This window comes from Camelus dromedarius, chromosome 27, assembly GCF_036321535.1.
Source record: "Camelus dromedarius isolate mCamDro1 chromosome 27, mCamDro1.pat, whole genome shotgun sequence".
Lineage (NCBI taxonomy): Eukaryota > Metazoa > Chordata > Mammalia > Artiodactyla > Camelidae > Camelus > Camelus dromedarius.
Genome location: NC_087462.1, coordinates 22849131 through 22870506, shown reverse-complemented (window position 1 = coordinate 22870506; position 21376 = coordinate 22849131). Strand labels below are relative to the sequence as shown.

Below are 21376 nucleotides of genomic sequence, written 5' to 3'. Positions count from 1 at the left end.
GGCGCACACGCTCATTGCATTCTGGGAGTTGTAGTAATCAGCCTGCTAGCGCTACGAGGAGGACTACATTTCCCAAAAATCTGCAAAACCACGCTCGCACTCGCCGGAAGGAGTCTTCTCCACGAGGTGCTGGGGTGAGAGCGTCCAGTTTGAGTTGCTGGTGTTGTGGTCAGCGCGATGCCCAAGGCCAAGGGGAAGACCCGGAGGCAGAAATTCGGTTACAGTGTTAACCGGAAGCGTCTGAACCGAAATGCTCGACGGAAGACAGCGCCGCGGATCGAATGGTGAGGGGACTGGGCTTCAGGAGGCACGGGGCCTCGGCCAAGACTGCAGGCGAGATGACAGTTCCGCTGTCGCCCTCTCTTTTGCCGTAGCTCTCACATCCGACATGCTTGGGACCAGACCAAATCGGTGCGGCAGAACCTGGCCGAGATGGGTTTGGCTATGGACCCTAACAAGGCGGTGCCACTGCTTAAGAGAAAGGTACAGACATGGTAGGGTCCCGACCCTTGTCCCCCGCCATACTTAGCTGGGTTTCAGAATCCTCGCCATTACTTCCCTCACTCCCCACAGCCAACTTGGTCAGCCTGTACTGACTGTGGTTGCCAGGCCCTTTACCTGTACCTCCCTCGTACTTCCTCCCCAGCACATACTGGACGTGGGTTGGAGCTTCTCCTTTCCTTCTCCACTCACCTTTTTCTCTGAAATTAAACTGTTTGGGCCCCTTGGCATCTCCATGGTAATTTCCAGAATTTGCCTTTATTCTGCCCTTAGCTTTCCTGGTAAGGAGTTTGAGATCTTTACTTCCTGTTCGTTACACCTTTCCCCAGTTATCCAATCATCCTTGGTCTGAGGCTTCCCTAGGGCTATTTCCTCCTGAATAAGTCTTTTTCTGGACCACTCTCAAAAATAGCACCCCTTTTCACTCAGTAACTTCTTCCCTGCTTTATTTTAATTCACTGGCACTTGTAAATACTTGATGGTATATTACATTATATATTTGTTTGTGTTTATTGTCTTTGCCTGTTCCCCCCAACATAATCTCCTTGGGGAAGAGGACTTTGTGTTCCATTCACTACTAAATCCCCAGTGGTGCTTAGGATGTGACTAGTCCTCAATAAATAGTTAATATGAAGAGTGGGCTTGCTGGTTAAATTTTGCCCCCTTACTTTGAAGCAAGTTTCTTTTTATCCCTTCATTTTTCCAGAGGAAGATGGCCCTACTGTTTCTTGAGCAAATGTGAAGCTGTAGCCAAGCATTGTCAGCTTGCTCTTCCCCATAGAGAAGATAACCTGATATCTCTCCCTCAGTGTAAAGTCCTTTCATGTGCATTGTTTCATTTGATAATTGCACAATGAAGTGAGGCAGGCAAAGGGTATTATGCCCATTTTATAGATTGGCACAGAAAGATGAATTGCTTGCTTGAGCCTCTTGGAAACCATGAAGTGTCCGGGGCATTGGTTGTTCTTGTCATCTGTTCCTGCCTGACCTTGTAGAGGAATTCTTATGGGTAATGCAGGAGCCTTTAGAATTTTCCCTTATCTAGAATCTTTTCCTTTGTCTACTAAACTCACACAGTCTCTGTTCTCTGCAGGTAAAGGCCATGGAGGTAGACGTAGGGGAAAGGCCTAAGGAGCTTGTGCGGAAGCCCTACGTGCTCAATGGTGGGTATGGGCCACATTCCTCTAGGTCACTCTAGGTCACCATCCAGCAGTCAGGGCTGGAAGGGACTCTCAGATCTTCTCATTTTACAGTTGGAGAAACTGAGGTTCAGAGGGAAGAACCAGGCTGGTTCAGGGCTCACAGAGTTAGGACTGTGTCCTGGCTGAGACATTTTCAGTCTACTAACTAAACTCCAGTGTATGAGGGGAGCTCAGAGATGGTCACAGAGGATGGAACCAGTGCCTAAGCGGATAGAAGAGAAAACTGTCTCAGGCATGCATTCAGGTTCTCATGAGTTTAAGGATGAACACATTTTTAGAGATTCCACCATCTAATCTTTCCAGTGACAAATCAATTTCATGTATATTAAGGCTACAGAGACTGAATATTAAAACAGAAGAAGGTAGATTCTGCAGGGAAACAGGAATGCTATGAAATTCTCTACCCTTCCTTCCTCTTACCTGTCTGAGATTTTTAATAGTTCTTCTGAAGGTTAAAGTATTTGAATGTCCAGACATTTGATTCAAAATTCTGTGAGTTCCTGTCTTTAGTCTATCTCAGTGATTCTCCTAAGAGTTATTGCACAGGATTGTATATAAAAAACTGTGTGTACTTACTGTAGTCAAAGCTAATCTTAAAAAGTTTTAATTCTTTGATTAAAGAAGTTTTTAATTGTGGTAAAAAAACACATAAAATTTACCATCGTAATCGTTTAAAAATCTGTAGCTCTGTAGTTTCAAGTATATTCACATTGTCAGGCAACAGATCTCCAGAACTTTTCTTTCTCTCTCTCTTTTGTTTTTGAAGTTATCAATTTATTTTTAATTTTAAAAATAACTTTATTGTGGTATAATTTCTGTACAGTAAACTACACATATTTCAGATGTATAGTGTGATGAATTTTGATAGATCTGTACGCCTATGAAACCACCACTACAATCAAGATACCTAACATTTCCATCACTCCCTAAGAGGTGCAAATTTCGAACTCCCAGTTTATCCCTTCCCACCTCCTTTACCCCCTGGTAACCATAAGTTTGTTCTCTAAAGTCTGTAAGTTTGTTTCTGTTTTGAAATAAGTTCATTTATGTCTATTTTTTAGATTCCAAATATAAGGAATATCATACGGTATTTTTCTTTCTCTTCCTGGCTTCACTTAGAATGACAGTCTCCAGGTCCATCCATGTTGCTGCAGATGGCATTATTTTATTCTTTTTTTTTTTTTTTTTTAAATTTAAGGAAGGTACTGGGGATTTGAACCCAGGACCTCCTGCATGCTAAGCATGCTCTCTACCACTGAGCTATCTCCACTCCCCTAGTTTATTCTTTTTTCTGGCTGAGTAGTATTCCATTGTATATATGTATATATATATATATATATATATATATATATATATATATATATATATATATATATATATATATGTATATGTATACCATGACCTCTTTATCCAGTCATCTGTTGATGGACATTTAGGTCGTTTCCATGTCTTGGCTATTGTAAATAGTGCTGCTGTAAACATTGGGGTGCATGTTTCTTTTCAAATTATATTTTTCTCTGGATATATGTCCAGGAGTGAGATTGCTGGATCATATGGTAAGTTTATTTTTAATTTTGTAAGGAATTATACTGTTTTATACTGCCCTCCATAGTGGCTGCACCAATTTACATTCCTACCAACAATGCAGGAGGGTTCCCCTTTCTCTACATCCTCTCCAGCAATTATTGTTTGTTGACTTTTTGATGATGGCCATTCTGACTGGTGTGAGGTGATACCTCATGGTAGTTTTGATTTGTACTTCTCTAACAGTTAGCAATGTTGAGCATCTTTTCATGTGCCTTTTGGCCATCTGGATGTCTTCTTTGGCAAGCTGTCTGTTTAGATCTTCTGCCCATTTTTTGATTGGGTTGCTTGTTTTTTTTTTTTTATATTAAGCTGGATGAGCTGTTTGTATATTTTGGAAATTAGTTCTTTGTCAGTCAAATCATTTGCAAATATTTTCTCCCATTCTGTAGGTTGTCTTTTCATTTTGTTGATGGCATCCTTCGCTGTGCCAAAGTTTTTAAGTTTAATTAGGTCCCATTTGTTTATTTTTGCTTTTATTTGCATTACTCTAGGAGCTGGTTTGAAAAAAGTATTTCTGGGATTTATGGCAGAGTGTTATGCCTATGTTTTCATTTAGGAGCTTTATAGTATCTGGACTTAAATTTAGGTCTTTAATCCATTTTTGAGTTTATTTTTATGTATAGCGTTAGACTGAAATTGTCTTTTAAAGGTAGCTGTCCAGTTTTCCCAGCACCACTTATTGAAGAGACTGTCTTTTCTTCATTGTACATTCTTACCTCCTTTGTCATAGATTAATTGACCATAGTGTGTCGGTTTATCCCTGGACTTTATCCTGTTCCATTGACCTCTGTGTCTGTTTTTGTGCCAGTACCATACTTTTTTTTTTTTTTAAATTGAAGTATAATCAGTTACAATGTGTCAGTTTCTAATGTACACTATAATGTCCCAGTCATGCATATATATACATACATTTGTTTTCATATTCTTTTTCATTAAAGGTTATTACAAGATACTGGATGTAGTTCCCTGTGCTATACAGAAGAAACATCGATTTTTATATACAGTGTTTAACCTTTACAAATCTCAAACTCTTACATTTATCCCTTCCCACCCCTTTGCCCCAGTAACCATAAAATTGTTTACTGTGTCTGCAAGTCTGTTTCTGTCATACAGTTTTGATTACTGTAGCTTTGTAGTATAGTCTGAAGTCAGGGAGCGTGATTCCCCCAGCTCCATTCTCCTCTTTCTTTGTTTTGGCTATTCGGGGTCTTCTGTATTTCCACACAAATTTTAACACTTTTTGTTCCAGCTCTGTGGAAAACGTCATTGGTAATTTGATAGGGATTGCATTGAATCTGTATATTTCCTTGGGTAGTATGGCCATTTTAACAATATTGATTCCTCCAATCCAAGAACATGGTATGTCTTTCAATTTATTTATGTTGTCTTCAATTTCTTTCATCAGTGTCTTATAGTTTTCAGAGTACAGGTCCTTTGCCTCCTTGGGGAGGCTTATTCTTAAGTATTTTATCTTTTTTGGTACGATGGTAAGTGGGATTGTTTCCTTAATTGCTTTTTCTGCTATTTTGTTGTCAGTACATAGAAATGTAACTGATTTTTGTATATTAATTTTGTATCCTGCAACTTTACCAAATTCATTGATGAGCTCTAGTAGTTTTCTAGTAGCTTCTATAGGGTTTTCTATGTACAGTATCATGTCATCAGCAAATAGTGACAGTTGTACTTCTTTTTTCCAGTTTGGATTCCTTTTCTTCCTTTTTTCCCCCCTCTGATTGTTATAGCTAGGGCTTCCAAAACCATGTTGAATATAAGTGGCAAGAGTGGGGGTCTCTGTCTTGCTCCTGATTTTAGGGGAAATACTTTCAGCTTTTCACCATTGAGTATGATGTTAGCTGTGGGCTTGTCATATATGGCCTTTATTATTTTGAGGTATGTTCCCTCTGTGCCTACTTTCTGGGGGGTTTTAACATAAATGGATGTTGAATTTTATTAAAAGCTTTTTCTGCATCTGTTGAGATGATCATACAGTTTTTATTCTTCAGTTTGTTAATGTGGGGTATCACATTGATTGATTTGCAGATTTTGAAAAATCCTGGCATCCCTGGCATAAATCCCACTTGATCGTGGTGTGTGAGCCTTTTAATGCATTGTTGGAGTCGATTTGCTAGTATTTTGTTGTGGATTTTAACATCTAGATTCATAAGTGATATTGGTTTATAATTTTCTTTTTTTGTGGTATCTTTGTCTGGTTTTGGTAGCAGGGTGATGGTGGCCTCATAGAATGAGTTTGGAAATGTTCCTTCCTCTGCAATTTTTTGAAATGGTTTCAGAAGGATAGGTGTTAACTCTTCTCTAAATGTTTGGTAGAATTCCTCAGTGAAGCCGTCAGGTCCTGGACTTTGGTTTACTGGGAGTTTTTAAATTACTGACTCTATTTCAGTACTGGTAATTGGTCTATTCATATTTCCCATTTCTTCCTGATTGTACCTTTCTAAGAAAGTACATTTCTTCTCCATTGCCTTTTTTGTTGGCATGTAGTTGCTCATAGTTAGCCTCTTGTGATCCCTTGTATTTCTATGGTGTTGGTTGTAACATCTCCTTTTTCATTTTTGATTTTATTAATTTGGGCCCTCTCCCTTTTTTTCTTGATGAATCTACTAAAGGTTTATCAATTTTGTTTATCTTTTAAAAGAACCAGCTTTTAGCTTCATTGATCTTTCCTATTGTTTTCTTTTAAAGTCTCTCATTTATTTCTGCTTTAATCTTATGATTTCTTCCCTTCTACCAACTTTGAGTTTTATTTGTTCTTCTTTCTCTAGTTGCTTTAGGTGTAAGTTTTGGTTGTTTATTTGATATCTTTCTTGTTTCCTGAGTTAAGCTTGTATCACTATAAACTTCCCTCTTAAAGAACTGCTTTTGCTGCATCCCACAGGTTTTAGATTGTTGTGTTTCATTTTTATTTATATTCTTTGATTTCCTCAAAGATCCATTTAGTAGTATATTTTAGTTTAGGAGTATATTGTTTAGCCTCCACATGTTTGCAGTTTTTGTAGTTTTTTCTTGTAGTTGATTTCTAACCTCATAGCATTGTGGTTAGAAAAGATGCTTGATATGACTTCAGTTTTCTTACATTTACTGAGGCTTGCTTTGTGGGTCAGCATGTGGTCGATTCTGGAGACTGTGCACTTGAGAAGAATGGTTTCTGCTGCTTTCAGTTGGAATGCTCTAATAATATTAATTAAGTCCATTTGGTTTAATGTGTCATTTAAGACCTCTATTTACTTATTGATTTTCTGTTTGGATAATCTGTCCATTGATGTAAGTGGGGCGTTAATGTCCCCCACTATTATTGTGTTACTGTGAATTTCTTCTTTTATGTCTGCTAACAGTTGCCTTATATATTGAGGTGCTCCTATGTTGGGTGCATATATATTTACAATTGTTATATCTTCTAGGATTGATCCCTTGAGCATTATGTAGTGTCATTTGTCTCTTGTAACAGTCTTTATTTTAAAATCTATTTTGTCTGATATAAGTACTGTTACTCCAGCTTTCTTTTGGCTTCCATTTGCATGGAATGTCTTTCTCTGTCCCTTCACTTTCAGCCTGTATGTGTCTCTAGCTCTGAAGTGGGTTTCTTGTACACAGTATATATATATGGGTCTTGTTTTTGTATCCATTCAGCCAGTCTGTGCCTTTTGGTTGGAGCATTTAACCCATTTACATTTAATACATTATTGATATGTATGTTCTCATTGCCATTTTGTTAATTGTTTTCGATTTGTTTTCTGGTCTGTTTTCTCTTCTTTTTGTTCTCTTCTCTTGTGGTTTAATGACTGTAGAGTTACATTGGTTTGCAGTTACGTCTGAGGTCTTGGTATAGAAGTCTATATATATACATAATTGTTTTAAGTTGCTGATCTCTTAATTTCAAATGCATTTTAGATGCCCTGAGTTTGTACCCTCTTCCCCTCACGATTACTTTTCTTGTTTCTAGTTGTGGCCTTTTCTTTTTTTACCTAGAGAATCTCCTTTAACATTTGTTATAAAGCTGGTTTGGTGGTGGTGAATTCTTTTAGCTTTTGCTCATCTATGAAGCTTTGATTTCTCCATCAAATCTCCATGAGAGCCTTGCTTTGCATCTTACAAAACTGAAGCTCTAAAGTATTCTTGGTTGTAGGTTTTTCCTTTTTATCAGTCAACCAGGTCAAAGATAATCTTGACTATAAACAGTTTTAGCACCTGATCCCGGATAAGATTCGACTACTTCGTTTCTGTGAGGTAGCTATTTTTCTCCCTTCATAGATGTGGAATTGGGGAGTGTTTGCCTAGCTTCTTTTTTTTTTTTTTTTTTTTTTCAAAAAATTTTTAAAATAGTGGTGGGGGGATTGAACCCAGGACCACATGCATGCTAAGCATGCACTCTACCACAAGCTATACAAACCCCTACCCCCGCTATTTTAGAAGTAAGGCCATTATTGGCTCCATTGCTTGGGTTTTCCCCTCACATGGAGCAGAGAGGTGCCTCAGGCCCTAGTTCTCATTTATTCAGACCTTTCCATTTTCATGCACTGCTGTTAACACCTGAAGATTTTCTCAGAGAGTCTTAGAGCTGGAAGGGAGCCCTGCTCTGTGGACAGGCAGTGTGTTGTCACCTCCGTCCCCAGGAGCTGGCACTAAGAGATTATTGGTTTGGTGCCTTCCTTTTACCCATCTGCAGCCCAAAGAGAGACGACTTGCCTTTTAGGTAGCTGCCATACTGATAGATGCTTGTGCCTTAGGCAGAGCCCGGGACCTGAGGGGCCAAAGGGGAAGGTTCTAGCACTGAGTTTGGAGATGGAGAGGCAAAGCTCATCAGATGGCTGGTGTAGCAACTCTTGTGGCTTGGGCCTGACTGAGCATCTCGGATTATGTGGGAAGCAGGACCTCATTCCCTGTCTCCTGGTTTCTCTCAACCCAGACCTAGAGGCCGAAGCCAGCCTTCCAGAGAAGAAAGGAAATACGCTATCCCGGGACCTCATTGACTACGTTCGCTACATGGTGGAGAACCACGGGGAGGACTATAAGGTGAGCGGCTCAGGCCTGGCAGCAGGAACCGCTTGGGCCCCTGGGGAAGGTACCCTGGACCATCCGGGGTCCGATCTGCCTGCCTCCTGCCTGTTTCCTGAGACTGAGTGGAAACAAAGGGAGGAAAGAGACTCTGGGAAGTGAATTCCATTGACAGAATGATCATAGCTGGATAGACTGAGGGCCTGTGGGTCATATCCCACTCCTAGATACATTGTTTTGCTTGCATGGTATTTTTAATGAACTTGAACTACAGTTGACCCCTGAACAATTTGGGAGTTAATCTGCGTATAATTTATAGCCGGCCCTCTGGGTCTGTGGTTCCTCGCATCTGGGAATTCGGCCACCCATGGACCATGTAGTGCTATATTATTATTATTATCATCATCATCATCATCATCATCATCATCATCATCATTATTTAGTGTTACAGTATTTACTATTGAAAAGTATCTGTGTATGAGTTCAAATCCGTGTTGTTCAAGAGTCAACTGTAGTTGCCATTTTTATTATGGGAGGTTTCAAATGAAGTTCCTTATTTTTGGCTTCTCTTAAAAACTGAAAGTTCTAAAAAAAACAAACAAACCAAAAAAACCCTGAAAGTTCTGGCTACACTGGACCCCTGTGCCCGGGTGGGATCAGTTGGCTATGGATGGAGAATGAGCTGCTCTGCTGGCCCAGCTCCTGCCTAGTCGCTGAGGGCATCCATACCCATGTCCCCACTTACACTATGGCTTTTGAGGTGAGGAATCTGATCGTCAGGAACGGGAGGTGACTTGCCCAGCGCAGGGCTAGGCTTTGAACCTCTGCCGGTCCAGCCCTCCTCAAATGGCCCTTCTCCCTTCTTAGGCGATGGCCCGGGATGAGAAGAATTACTATCAAGATACCCCAAAACAGATTCGGAGTAAGATCAACGTCTATAAGCGTTTTTACCCAACAGAGTGGCAAGCCTTCGTCGATTCTTTGCAAAAGAATAAGATGGAGGTTGAGTGACTGGTTTACGTCTGCCCCAGGCTGAGGCCTCCTCCTGGACCAGAGAAGCTGGAGCCAGGGTTTAAGACAAGAAGGGGCATGTGGCCAGAGATGCGGCTGGCCAGACCCCTGGAATCAAAAGGTTACACGCACACCCACTCTCACACTTCCCTCTCTGGGGAAGACACTGTCTCCCAGAGGCTCCAATTTAGAGTCTTCTGGGAGCTCTGTCTGGGAAAAGTCGGAACCTGCTATTTTCAGAGCAGATGATGTGTTTGAATATAGACTGTGTACAATAAAATACAGTATTTTACTTCCCTGATGGTTTTGTGTTTGCTGTTCCCTGCCACGCCCTGGGGCTGCCCCTGCAAAAACCTACTCAACCAGGGCAGAGGGGCCACCAGCCCTTTCTGCTCCACATTCATGGGCTCTCCCAGGCGCAGCCTCCCTCCTCTTCTGCCCTGTTCTGGTTCTCCTGCTCTCTGCCTTGGTTTCCTGCACACGCAGTTCCATTAACGCTGCTACGGAAGACTGCAGGGAATCCGGGGCTGCCTGGAAGGGGCCTGCGTGGCCAGTGCTAGCCCTACCCCACTCCTTGACCCTGGTCTCAGGCCAGCTGTGGCTCATGTGCCAGAGGGTCAGGAGGTACACTGCTGCATCCTGGTCTGCCTTCTCCCCTGCTTGTCTCTCCTGATGGGAACCTGAGCCCCCAAATCTGCTGAGACTGCTCGGTGGACTGCTGAGTACCACTCTGCTGTGTGCCAGGCACTGGGTTGCACACTGCACGGTCATTCCCTGGGGCCAGGCCTGCCCGATTTGGTTGCCAGGACCACAGGCAACGTGTGAGGTGGGCACTTTATTATCTTCAGTTATTAATAATACAAAAACCCTCTTGTTCCTAAGGTTTCTCTTTAAATCTGTCTCCCCTCACTGCTCTTGAAAAGAAGGGCTTAATGTTCTCACACAGAACGTTTCACATAAAGCCCTGTAAGGTGGTGTGGGTTTATCTTCATCTTACAAGTAAGGAAACAGGCTTGAGAGGCATCAGTGTGGGGTTAGTCTGATGACGAAGCCTAGACTTTCACTTGCTGACCTTCTCTTCGGCCCCTGAAGGCAGCCCATCCATCCCACACCATTAAGGCAGGCTGGAAACTGGACAGAAACCCCGTCGGACCCAGCCTGCTGGGCGCCGGCAGTGACTGGCCACCGTACCCACGGTTAGCGCAGCCTTTAGGATGGTGTCTGCAGCAGACCTCCCGAGGGCCTTCAGGATTTGGCCTCCTAACTTCTGTCCCTCACAGCATTCCAGATTCAGGCCTTTGACTAGGCTGGGCTCTTCCCTTGTTTTCTCACCCAGCTCAGGTGCCAACTTGAGGAAGCCTTCCGCTGCCCCAGGCTGTGGAAGTGTCCCAGAGTCCTCATGCCCGACTTCCTGTAGCCTGCTGATAGTCGGCTTGACAACCCCTACCAGACTGGGCTTGAGTGCCGGGACCTCGTCTGGGGATCCGAGAGCCCAGCCCAGAAGCAGGTGCTTGTGGGGGTGCTTGCAGGACGGCGCGACCTCCATCTGGACCTCTGGCGTGGAGGCAGGCAGATGTCCTGCTCCCATTTCCACGGCCAGCCCTGGAACGCCTCCCCAGGAAGGGTCTGGGTACCTCCCCCAAAGTACTGGGCTGGACCAAAGCTGATGTTCTTGCCACCCGACTCCCACAGGGACTGAAGGGACAGGGCACTAGGACTTGGTGTTTGACAACCTGTGTCACAGTAAGTGTCCTAGCTGCCCGTCCCTGGGACTGTGAGTACCCAGCACATGTTCCTAGAGGTCAGAATTCAAAGGACACCACATCCAGATTTTTGGCATTTATTGTACACCTCAAACAGCCATCGACACTCCATGTTACGCATCTTGTGGGTCTGGGGTCACAAGGCCTGGGCTGGGGCAGCCAGGCTGCTTCTTCCAGATCTTTGATGGGACTCTTCCTCTCGTCCCTTAACGGGCGGATCTCCTGGAGGCAGCAGGGGAAGCTGGAGGTTCCCCTTTCACAGCTACTAGAGAGGACTCTGAGGACGTGTGAGCAGACGGCCCGGACCGCCCCAGTCTAAGGTCTGGGGCAGCTGCGCGAGGACTGACAGCACAGGTTTTAGCAGCTGGATGAACTGCTGGCGGTAGCTACTGAACTAGTGAAAGAACAGAATGTCCTCCAAAGGCAAGTGGAAACATTTGTTGGAGAATCTGGGTTTTCACTCTGGCAGACAGGCTAGTTGTGAGATTTTTCATCAGCATTTCTCTGCGGAGGGTCGGGAGGCCGTGATGGACCAACTTCATCTCCTCCCCAGTGCTTATAAATGGATGCCCCTGCGTCAGCGCAAGCTTCCAACGGGCAGGTCTGGGCACCAGCAGGTGCCACAGGAGGCTTCTTGGGACAGGCAGCCAGTCCATGGTGGTGGTCCCAGCAGCCTCAGGCGCCCTCTTGCCCAGACCATCCGTATGTCCAAGCTCTGGGCCAAGCTGGCCTCTGCTCAAAGGGATGGCAACAGGTCAGAGAAGAGAAGCTCAGAAGCCATGGTTTCATTGAAATAAGTCTTAAAAACAGAAGATCCCAGTGCCAGGGTGAGTGATCCAGGCATGGGTTCAACTGGCAAGAAGCAAAAGCTTCCTTCTCGTGTGAGGCGGGCACTGGGTGGTCAGCGCCCACCCACTCTCGAAGAGTCTTCATTCGAACATGAGAGCTGCCTACTGCTTACTCCCTATTCCCAGGCTTAGGCTGGTGGGTAGCTGTAGAGGCAGGGCAGTGGGGGGAACACAGGAATTCCACTTTGAGATGAACAGCTGCACGTAACGGCTGGTTCCCAAAAGCATTTATCTGGGCTCCTGAACCAAAGTCACGTTCAGGAACAAGGAGGGAAGAGCATGACAAGGCCAGGCAGCGAGGTGTTCTTAAGAAAGGCCCTTCCCCCACTTGGCTGCATCTGGTCCTGGTGGAAGCTGGAGCAGATGAGTACTGGTTGGCACCTGGCCTGGAGGATGGGCCAGCAGCTCCACCAGAGGGGCGCCGCCGTCAGCCACAAACATGGTGAGGCACACCCCCAGGCCAGCAGAGCGTCTGTGCTCTGTCCAAGTACCAGAGAGGTGGCACCCCGTACCTTCAGTGCCCCTCAGCGCTGTGTGTCTTCTGGTGTGCCACTGGGACCTGCTGGTTCTGGTAGTGGTCTCAAAAAGCCGCTCAAGTAGATATAGTTAAACTCTATACTCAAGTTCACGTTCCCACAGTGGGGACTTTAAACTCTGTACTGCATAATGGTACTCATTAGACCAAAGGCAGATCTTAGTAGAAAAAGGAGTCCCCCCGACAATGCTGGCTCCAGACACCACTTTCAAATGCTAGAGGACAAGGCGGAGTTCATAGAACAGAGAAATAAGGTTTCTCAACCTTCCAAGGACAAAATGAAACGTCAGCGAAGTTTCAAAGGCTACTCTAAAACCCATGGCATTCCTGAAATATGAAATCACTTCTTAATGCAGAAACTTAATCAGAATTTCAAACAAACGGATTCTATTCTGAGACACCCACAGCCCAAGAGCTTCCAACGATCGTGCTCACTTCTGGACTCCGGCAGCCTCCCGCCCCGCCTCCCTGCCCCGCCCCTCTGGCACGGCCACGGCGTGGAACTGAAGCACTCTGAGTAAATGTCAAATGAAACAAAGGCACATAATCTCTATTCTCAATTAAAAAGCAAACCGAGTTGGGTTTCTCCCCTAAAAAAAGGTCCATTTGTGGCTGTTGACTATTCAGTGGCCCCTGACAGACAAAAGGCTCCTTCTTCTGCCTGCACCAAAGAGAAGTGTCAGTACAGAGACAGTCCTTATGCTGGCTGATCACTGAGAACACGAGAATTACGGAATGTGTACTGGAGAGGACACTAGAAATCCTGTCCAGCTTCGCCTTAGCCAGGGAGTCAGCAGGTCCAGAAAGGCAGATGGACCACAGGCTACCTAGCAGGTTGGTCTGCTAATTCTCATTACTTTTTATGTGGATGTCCACGATAAAACTGCCTCTCTGAGTCACTTGTTACCTACGCAGGAAGGGTCTGTATCCCTTGGATGTTCTGGTGGAGTTTAAGTTCACGTGGATCATCGTGACGTATTATGCTGTCAGTTACAGCCACAGAGGGTGGGGGCAGCTGGAGCTCTGTCTCCACTGACGCACGTGGCTTACCACACTGTCATTCATGGTTCCAGCGGTCTTCCTTGAAGCTCCCGGTTCTCCATGACAGTCATCTGGGGTTTTGATAACAGCACCTAGAAACAGAGCCTAAAACTCTGGCCTGTTCCTTTCATAAATAAATAAATAATTAAAACGCAGTTCGGAGGCCACCGCTGACAGTCGTCTTCCCAGGGACACACGCGGCTCCTTCCTTCCCCAGACGTATGTAAACATGGGCACTGGCACAGTCAGTGTAATAGCAGCAGCCTCTGTCTCCAGATTAGGTGCGGGGGGTGGGGCTTTCAGTTTTTCCGACGAGGGGGTGAACACCACTTACTCCACAGTCAAGAGAGGCTGGCAGTCCAGGCCTCAACCTCAGGGAGGCAGGGAGGCTTCGGAAAGCTCCTTGCTGGGACCGCGAGGATCGTTCTCATGCTTCCTATGTTCGTGGCTGGGAAGTGCTTCTCCAAGTTAGAAAAACCCATACAAATCACCTCCCTTTAAAAAGGGTGGCCCTGGGGCCAGAGGCAGAGATTGCACAAGGCCACACGAGCCAGCTGGGGCTGGAGGACAGTGCAGGACTGGGGGCGAGAGCTCAGGGCATGCTGCCCAGAATCTGCCTGCACGAGAGGGGTGTGAAGCCACCAGGAGGGAACAATCTAGACTGGGCGTCCTTGGCACACCTATGCTGGTCCTCAACCACCGGGACCCGCATGGCGGGCAGAAAACAGCCCACTGAGCAGCTCACTGAACAGGCCAGAGGAGGAGGCTGCCTTCCCTGGTGAAAGCGGGATCCACACCCGGCCGAGAATGAGCAAGACACTGTCCTCTCCCACCCTCTGCCTCCCTGCTTCCGCCTCACCAGGAAGGCTTCTGTGTGGTTCCCGGCCCTGCCCAGGTCCTGCTCTTGAGAGGGCAAGGAGGGGAGAAGGGAGGTGCCGCCACGTGGCCCCTGCCCCAGGCCCCGCTGGGGATGCAGAAGCAGGAGGAGCAGAACTGGGGTCCCCAGGGCTGACCGGCGACCAGGCGGGCGCTGCCCTAGGAGAGAAGCTCCAGGAGCAGTCTCCAGATGTGCACGGTGCCAGGGTTCTCGAAGCCAGGTCCTGCAGGGGCGATGCTGGCCGCCAAGAGGAAAACTTCCCGTTGGCTATCGACAGCCTGCAGGCCCAGCTCCTGCTGCAGCTCCACCATGCTCATGGCCTCGCTCAGGTCCTGGGGGGAGACAGAGTCAGCGCTGGCAGTGTCTCCCAACAACACCCCCTTGTTACCTAGATAATAAGCTTCTCTGGCTACCCCGGGGGAACACCAGGGCCTAAGTTCCCAGAGGCAGCCCCTGGCCCCTTGGTCTAAACTCCCTTCCTCATCTGTGACTTTCTTTTGTACCAACCCCTTCGCACTCATCATTCTTATCCACAGCCACTGTGCTAAGAAACGGCACTTCCCCTAAGTCAGGCGTTGTGAGAGGCACTTGGTCTTACTGAATTCTCACAGCCCACACTTCACTGACGAGGAAATCTGCTCAAGGACGTGAAGTCATTTAGCCAAACAGTGGTAAGTGGCAGAGCCAGGTTTCCAACCCAGGTTGCTTTGATGACCAAGTTCATGACCTTTATAGGAATCCTAGCTCAGATTCCTAAACTTAATGGCAGGGAGATCTTACAGTAGGGTCACTTCCAGACAAGGTCCTTACCTCCCCCAGACTCCTAGAAACCCGCTGAGGAAAACAGAGGCCACTACACGTGTGGCTGGGGATGGTGCATTTTAATTTCAAGCCTGGCCCAAGATGAAAATGATTCTTCTTGGAACAACTCGTAAAATGCTGGGACCTTAGGTGTTGTCTCCTGTAGGTTCAAAATCACTATAAATTATAATTTATATATAGAATGATGATGTGATTCATTGTCCAAACATGGGTACTTCTGAGACTCAAAGTGGGTACTATTAATAGTTAAACCAGAACAACAGACATAAGAGGGGATTGTCCCAGGCCGACCAGGACATATGGTTACCCTATTTATAAATGACTGTCAAGTATTTCCTGATAGGCAAGGGGAAACTGAGATCAAGGACGTACAGCCACTACCCAAGCCAGGCTGGAAACATTTCCTATAGCTCTCAGGGACATGGGAACAGGCCACAGGAAATACAACAAGCCTCTACACTGTGGCAGTCTCGGCTGGTATTGAGAATGGCACCTCACGTGCGTGATGCCGAGTTGCTGGGCCCAAGGCAGCCCGCTGACACCCAGGACAGGCGGAGTGTAGCGGTTAAGAGCAGGAAGTTTTCTGAGGAAGATCTGAGCTCACGTCCCGGCTTTGCCGCATACTGGCTATGACTTGGGTTAACAGCAAGGCCTATCATGGGAGTTTTTGTAGGACTGAAGTGAGGTCCCGATTAGCAGGTGCACAATAAATGTTAGTTATTATTATTTAATCTGTTCAACTTCTTATCACTTCCCAGCTAAAGGTCTCTGGTCTAGGGTCAGAAATCGCAAGGACATAGCAGAGAGGAAAAGGTGCCGGTTTTGGAGCTGGACATCCCCCCTTCACTATTTTCCAGGTGTACAAAATCCCTCTCAGCTTCAGATTCCCCATCTGTAAGATACAAACAGTATCTGTACCTTGTCGGGTAAACAGAAGTGTAATATGAAATGTTATTTAAAACCACACCTGGGAGATAGTGGATACTCAGTAATTATTTTTCTCATTTCTCTGGGATGACAGGTGACAGGGAGGCAAAGAGAAAGGCAGAGAGAGGATGAGGATTAGGGATGAGGAAAGAGCACAGGCAGCAGAGGCTGGGGACAGCAACACAGTCCAGCCGCAGGTCATGGGCCTGGGCCTGACTCCCTCTCCGGTGCTCCCCACCCCTGCCCCTGCCTAGGCACCTGCGGACCAAGCCCAACTGGCGTTGAGCCAGCCTGCCGCGGCCCTCACCTGCTTGTTGGCCACCACGACGACGGGTAAGTCAGGGTCCTTATCCAGCAACTTGTGCAGCTCCTGGCGGGCCCAGGGCAATCGCAGCCGGTCAGCTGAGTCCACCATGAACACCAGCACATCCACTTCATTCACAAACTCCTTCCAGTAGAAGCGCAGATTCTGGCTGCCGCCGACTGAGGAGAGGCCAGGGGCCAGCTCAGAGCCCCCCTGGGCCCGGGCTTTCTACGCAGAGCCCATCCCACCCCACTTGAGCTTCCTGAGGCTCCACCGGCCAAGAGCAAGGGAAGGGCACAGGTTCCAGGGCCAAACAGACCTCGGCTTCGCTCCAGCTGACAGCTGGGTCTCCCTGAGCAGGCCGCTGTCTCCAAGCATGTCTCCTCCTCTGAACTAACCTAACTCACCTAACAGGTTGCAGCAAAGCCCACAGGTACCACATGCCATGCACCCTTCACAGGACTGGTGGAAGATACGAGCTCAATACACAGTACTCTCTGGTTCTTTTCCTGGGCTGCCTTGCTTCCTCCCAATTCCTAGCTTCCCCCTGGGGCAGCGGTGGCTGTGTTCAGCAGCCAGGATGCCCTGCCCTACCTGTGCACAGCCATTCTCCATTCAGCCTCTCTCGTTCAGTCTGGTCACCCCATTTTCTTTCCTTAGGAATGTCATACTTAATCCCGCCACCACGTGGCTGCCCAGGCAGCATCCCCAAGCTGGGTTGTGTTCCTGTTCCTCTCTGTCCCTCTGCAACGTCCCCATAGGTCACCCTGCATCCTAGAGTTTTTGGTTATACCTCTGACCCTTGTGGACTCTAAGCTCTTTGAGAGTTAGAGCTATTTACCTCTGAATCCCCCCAAAGCCCTCAGCACAATGCCTGGCACATAGCAGGCACTCAACAAGTATATACTGAGTGCTTACTAGGTGCCAAGCGCTGATCTGGGTGCTGGGGATACAGGGGTGAGCAAGGCAGGCAGGGGCCCTGCTCTCAAGGAGCTCCCTCCGTCACCAGGATGGACACAGCAATGACATACAAAGACATTTCACAGAAGAAGGAAATAAAATGGAAAAAGTGAAAGTGGCTGGGGGGGTGTGCTGCTGGCTTTGGACTGGGTAGTCTGGGAAGGCGGTCTAAGGAGGTGGCATGTGAGCTGAGTCTGGGACGATGGGGAAGGAGCTGGTTATGAGAAGAGGTAGAGGAAAGCATTACAGGAAGTGGGCAGAGCAAGCTTGATGTGTTCGAGAAACAGAAGGTGGCCAGGGTGGCTGAGGCGCCGCCAGGGGAGAGAAGGAAGCCATGACCGGGAAGGCTGGCTAGGGCTGGACCACACAGGGCCGGTAAGGCCACCGTGAGGCTGATGGGAGCCCCTTAAGTATTTTAAGCAAGAATGACATGATCTGATCTGAGTTTCTGAAAGATCCCACTGGCCGACACTGAAGGTAGAAGCGGAAGCAGGAATACCAGCCAGGAGACTGTTGAAGTCCTGGGAGATGACCGTGGCTTGGACCAAGCAGGCAGAGATGGAGGTGGAGAGACGTGGACAGATGCAGAATCTATTGGAGGATAAAGTGGTCAGAACTAGCTCACAAAATGGATGTAGGAGGTGTGGGGAAGGGAAGAGTCATCACAGATCCACAAAGGGCTCACTGTCAGCTGGGCTCCAGGCTGAGCACTGTAGGAGACCACAGCAAAGTGAGTGTCATGGGAGGGGAAAGCCCCAGGACTTGAACGGGAGATCTGGGTTTGAATCTGGGTTGAGTGACTCTATTGGGCCTGGGTTAACTGGTCAAACCCTTGGGTAACATGAAAATAACAAACCACTTCTTCCAGGGTTGAAGGAGGGGGACACTGTCTTTGCCAGACAGAGTGGGCCTCAAGTGTGCAACCCCTACTTGATTTTCCGGTGTCCCTGTAACAAGAGGTGGGAGACACGGAAAATTTGTTGAAAGGACTGAATCCCAGGTGAATATCAACGTTGGCTACAATCAGGGAGAAAAGATGTAGCCAGGGCAGGCTAGCAGGCAAGTCCCTGAGACCAGAGGAATTGGGCCCATTCAGTTCAACAGCCAGGCCCTCAGAGTCTGACCCTACCACTTAGCACTTAACTCAACCCACCTCGTCTTTGCAGTCTGAGTCCTCTGGCTGGCAGAAGTCTACCTGTCCCTCCCCGCTGAGTCCCTGGCTGGACACAGGTAGTTAAGTACTGCTGCCCTTTCAATACCCCCTCTCCCATCCCCTTCCAGGATCCCAAGAAGCCTAACACTGAGGGCATGGGGCTGCTCAGACCCTCTCTGATCACTCACTCAAGAAGCTCTCCCAGGTGCCAGCTGGGTGCTAGGCCCTAGGGGCCAGAGCTGGATCAGATAGATCTGTGCCCCAGATGCCTCATCAGGGACACAGGCTGTTATGCAGCAAATACTGCAGCAGAAGGGGAGCCCAGAGGAGCAGCTCTTAACCTGGCCTCACAGGGATATCATGTTTGACCTAAATCTTACAAGGATGAGTAGCAGTTTGTCAAAGGAAGAAGGGTTTTCTAGACTGGCAGGGCAGTGCATGTAAAGCCCAAAACATAAGAAAGAGAACAGCAAGCACCCTTGAGAAACAAGCAATGTGGATGGTGCTTAACATCCAGAGCCCAGAGGCAGACAGTCTGCATTAGCAGACCAGCAAGCTGCGTGAGCTTGGATAGATTATGTAACTTTCTGGGTTTCACTTTCCTCATGCAGGACATATATAATGACAGTAAGTAACTGTTTCCGGTTTAATGGAGTTGTTGGGAGGATTTTTAAAGTAATGTCTGTCAAGTGCTTGGCATACAGGAAACTTCAGCTGTTAGTATCTCAGCGTTAGGCATGTGAGCTGCAGTGTGGGTGAAGGACGGGACACCCCAGCCAGAATACAGAGCTTGGACTGTACCCTGTGCCCCAGGGAGGCACAGGAAGGGCTTTACATAGGGATGTGTCCTGCTTAGATAAAAAGCCCCGGCTTGGGTCCAGCTGAGATGATGGGGAGACAGGGTGTTGGGGTGGGGTCTGCTCACTCTCCAACAGGTCCACCTCGAAGTCCTTGGTGGGCAACCGCACAGAGTTGAAGCCCCAGGTAGGGATGTGGCCCTCCAGCGGTGGCTTCCCGGCCAGCACTCGCAGGAACGTGCTCTTCCCGGAGCCATCCAGCCCCAGCACCAGCACCTCGCGCTGCTCCAACTCCTCCAGCGCCGGCTCCTCATCCTCCTCGTCCTCGGGCTGCGGGGCACAGGTCAGGCTGGGGCCGGCACCCTCCCGCCTGCCCCTCCGCGAGGGAAGACCGAAGGCCCCTAGGGCCCATCCCCACCCTCCGGCCGTCAAGGGGCAGGTCTGGTGCAGAGGGACGAGCGCTGCTTTTGGAGTCCTGAATCCCAAACCCCGTTCTTCGGGCTTTTCCTGAGTGAGCTATGGCAAATTCCTCGCCCTTGAGGAGCCTGAGCCGCCTCGGGCCAACAGTCTCCACATTCCCGGGCCTCAGGGACCACCACGTCAAGGTAACGCGCCCAGCGCCGAGATCCAGGGAGGGGCGCGGGACCTCTCCCGGCATCCCCCGGGCGCGCGCATTGCGCAGGCGCCGGCCAGGCGCGGGCTGGAGCCGGCGCGGGCCCGACGGTGCTGCGGAGCCGTGCGCTCGTGCTCCGGCGACCGCGAGGAAGCCCGAGGCCTACGGCGGTGCAGGACAGCGCCGCCCACTCCCCCAAACGCCCACCCATCCCTCCGCTCCAGGGCTCCCGGCCGCCCACCGCCAGCCCACACGGGCCAGGCCTGCGGTGCCAAGCGGCCATCCCGCAGGGCGGCAGCCACACCCCTCGGCGGCACGCGCGGAGGCGCAGACCCCGGCCCGGCACTCACGTCCCACTCGTCCCACTCCGGCAGGCGGGCGGGCTCCGCGCCCCACCAGGCCTCGCCTCGGTCCCAGCGCCGCTCCCGTCCGCGGCCGAAGTAGGTCTTCCAGAGGATGAAGAGCACCGAGCCGAGCACGGCTGCCGCGCCGCCCAGCGCCAGCACCAGGGGGCTCAGAGGCCGCGGCGCCATCGGGCCGGGCGAGGGGCGCGGATGCCGGCGGCACAGGCCGAACCGGCCGGCCTGCCGAAGATGGCCCCGCAGCGACTGCGGCGGCCGCGCCCACTCGCCCACCCACCGCAGCCCCGCACTACAAGCCCCACAATGCACCGCCGCTGTCGCGATAGGCCGCCCGCATCCTGGCGGCGGGGGGCTCTGGCCAGAGAGCGCTGGGACCTCCCGCCCCCTCTGCAAGACGCGGTGTGGAGCAAGAGGCTGTGCCTAGGGAGGACAAGAGGCCGTGATACTGGTGTCTACCAAGGGGTTAGCTCACGGCTGTTCCAGGTTACCCTTTAAAACAATGCCCCTAAGAAGGGAAAACCGAGACCCTAGTTGTACTGTAGTGGTGCAACCTCCATTCAAACCCAAGCGATCTCTCCTGGGCATCCCTCAAGATCTCAGACAGGAATTGCTATGAGGTGGCAGGTTATGGGGTGGTAGAGGCGGGACTGAAATCCACGGTCTCTGACTTTTAGTACTCGCTACCCTCCTTTGGCTGCTGCTTGGCCCCCAGGGGTTCTGCTCTCGTGGAGTCTTTTGGCGTCCGGATGAAGCTGGCAGGCCCAGGAGTCAGTGTTCAGACCTGACTACCTTGTCCTCCGTGACCCCCAGTGACTGCCAGCTTTTCCAGGTGTTGCACAAGGAGGGTAAGCAGGGGAAAGGCTGAGGTACTTAAGAGGACCCCAAGAGGGGCTGCGGTGTGAAGGGGTGTATTTTTATTGTAAGCCACCCCATGTCATACAGAGTGGGGTTGGGGGTGGACTCTGGACTTTTTTCTAGTCACCCACAGCTATGCGCAGATTTCTCCTATTTCTTCTGCTTCTGGTTACTACCTCTCCTTTCCATTTCAGCCCCACCTCCAGAT

At 48.9% G+C, this 21376-nt stretch overlaps 2 protein-coding genes across 3 annotated transcripts; one reads left to right on the top strand and one right to left on the bottom strand.

Moving 5' to 3' along the window:
• Positions 1 to 70: 70 nt before the first annotated feature.
• Positions 71 to 9612, top strand: NOP16 (NOP16 nucleolar protein). Its single transcript, XM_010992414.3, has 5 exons — positions 71 to 284; positions 375 to 483; positions 1595 to 1664; positions 8212 to 8318; positions 9168 to 9612. The coding sequence occupies exons 1-5, from the start codon at positions 178 to 180 to the stop codon at positions 9309 to 9311; spliced, it is 537 nt and encodes a 178-aa protein (XP_010990716.1). The 5' UTR covers positions 71 to 177; the 3' UTR covers positions 9312 to 9612.
• A 1525-nt stretch (positions 9613 to 11137) lies between these two features.
• Positions 11138 to 20571, bottom strand: ARL10 (ADP ribosylation factor like GTPase 10). 2 transcript variants are annotated; one of them, XM_031437837.2, is made up of 5 exons: positions 20302 to 20571; positions 19467 to 19668; positions 16432 to 16607; positions 15186 to 15336; positions 14582 to 14707 (listed from the first exon to the last, which is right to left on the bottom strand). In XM_031437837.2, the coding sequence occupies exons 1-4, from the start codon at positions 20482 to 20484 to the stop codon at positions 15229 to 15231; spliced, it is 669 nt and encodes a 222-aa protein (XP_031293697.1). In that variant the 5' UTR covers positions 20485 to 20571; the 3' UTR covers positions 14582 to 14707; positions 15186 to 15228. The 2 variants fall into 2 exon arrangements, with proteins under 2 accessions (XP_031293696.1, XP_031293697.1); XM_031437836.2 differs by lacking the exon at positions 15186 to 15336 and having other exon boundaries at positions 11138 to 14707.
• Between the last annotated feature and the right edge of the window lie 805 nt (positions 20572 to 21376).

Coding starts and splice junctions, on each gene's coding strand:
- ARL10 (XM_031437836.2), bottom strand. CDS start 20,484: ATGGCGCCGCGGCCTCTGAGCCCCCTGGTGCTGGCGCTGGGCGGCGCG. Junction 16,608..19,466: donor CGAGGTGGACCTGTTGGAGA/GTGAGCAGACCC, acceptor GCCTCTCCTCAG/TCGGCGGCAGCCAGAATCTG. Junction 14,708..16,431: donor TCGTGGTGGCCAACAAGCAG/GTGAGGGCCGCG, acceptor GTCTCCCCCCAG/GACCTGAGCGAGGCCATGAG.
- NOP16 (XM_010992414.3), top strand. CDS start 178: ATGCCCAAGGCCAAGGGGAAGACCCGGAGGCAGAAATTCGGTTACAGT. Junction 285..374: donor ACAGCGCCGCGGATCGAATG/GTGAGGGGACTG, acceptor CTTTTGCCGTAG/CTCTCACATCCGACATGCTT. Junction 8,319..9,167: donor ACCACGGGGAGGACTATAAG/GTGAGCGGCTCA, acceptor CTCCCTTCTTAG/GCGATGGCCCGGGATGAGAA.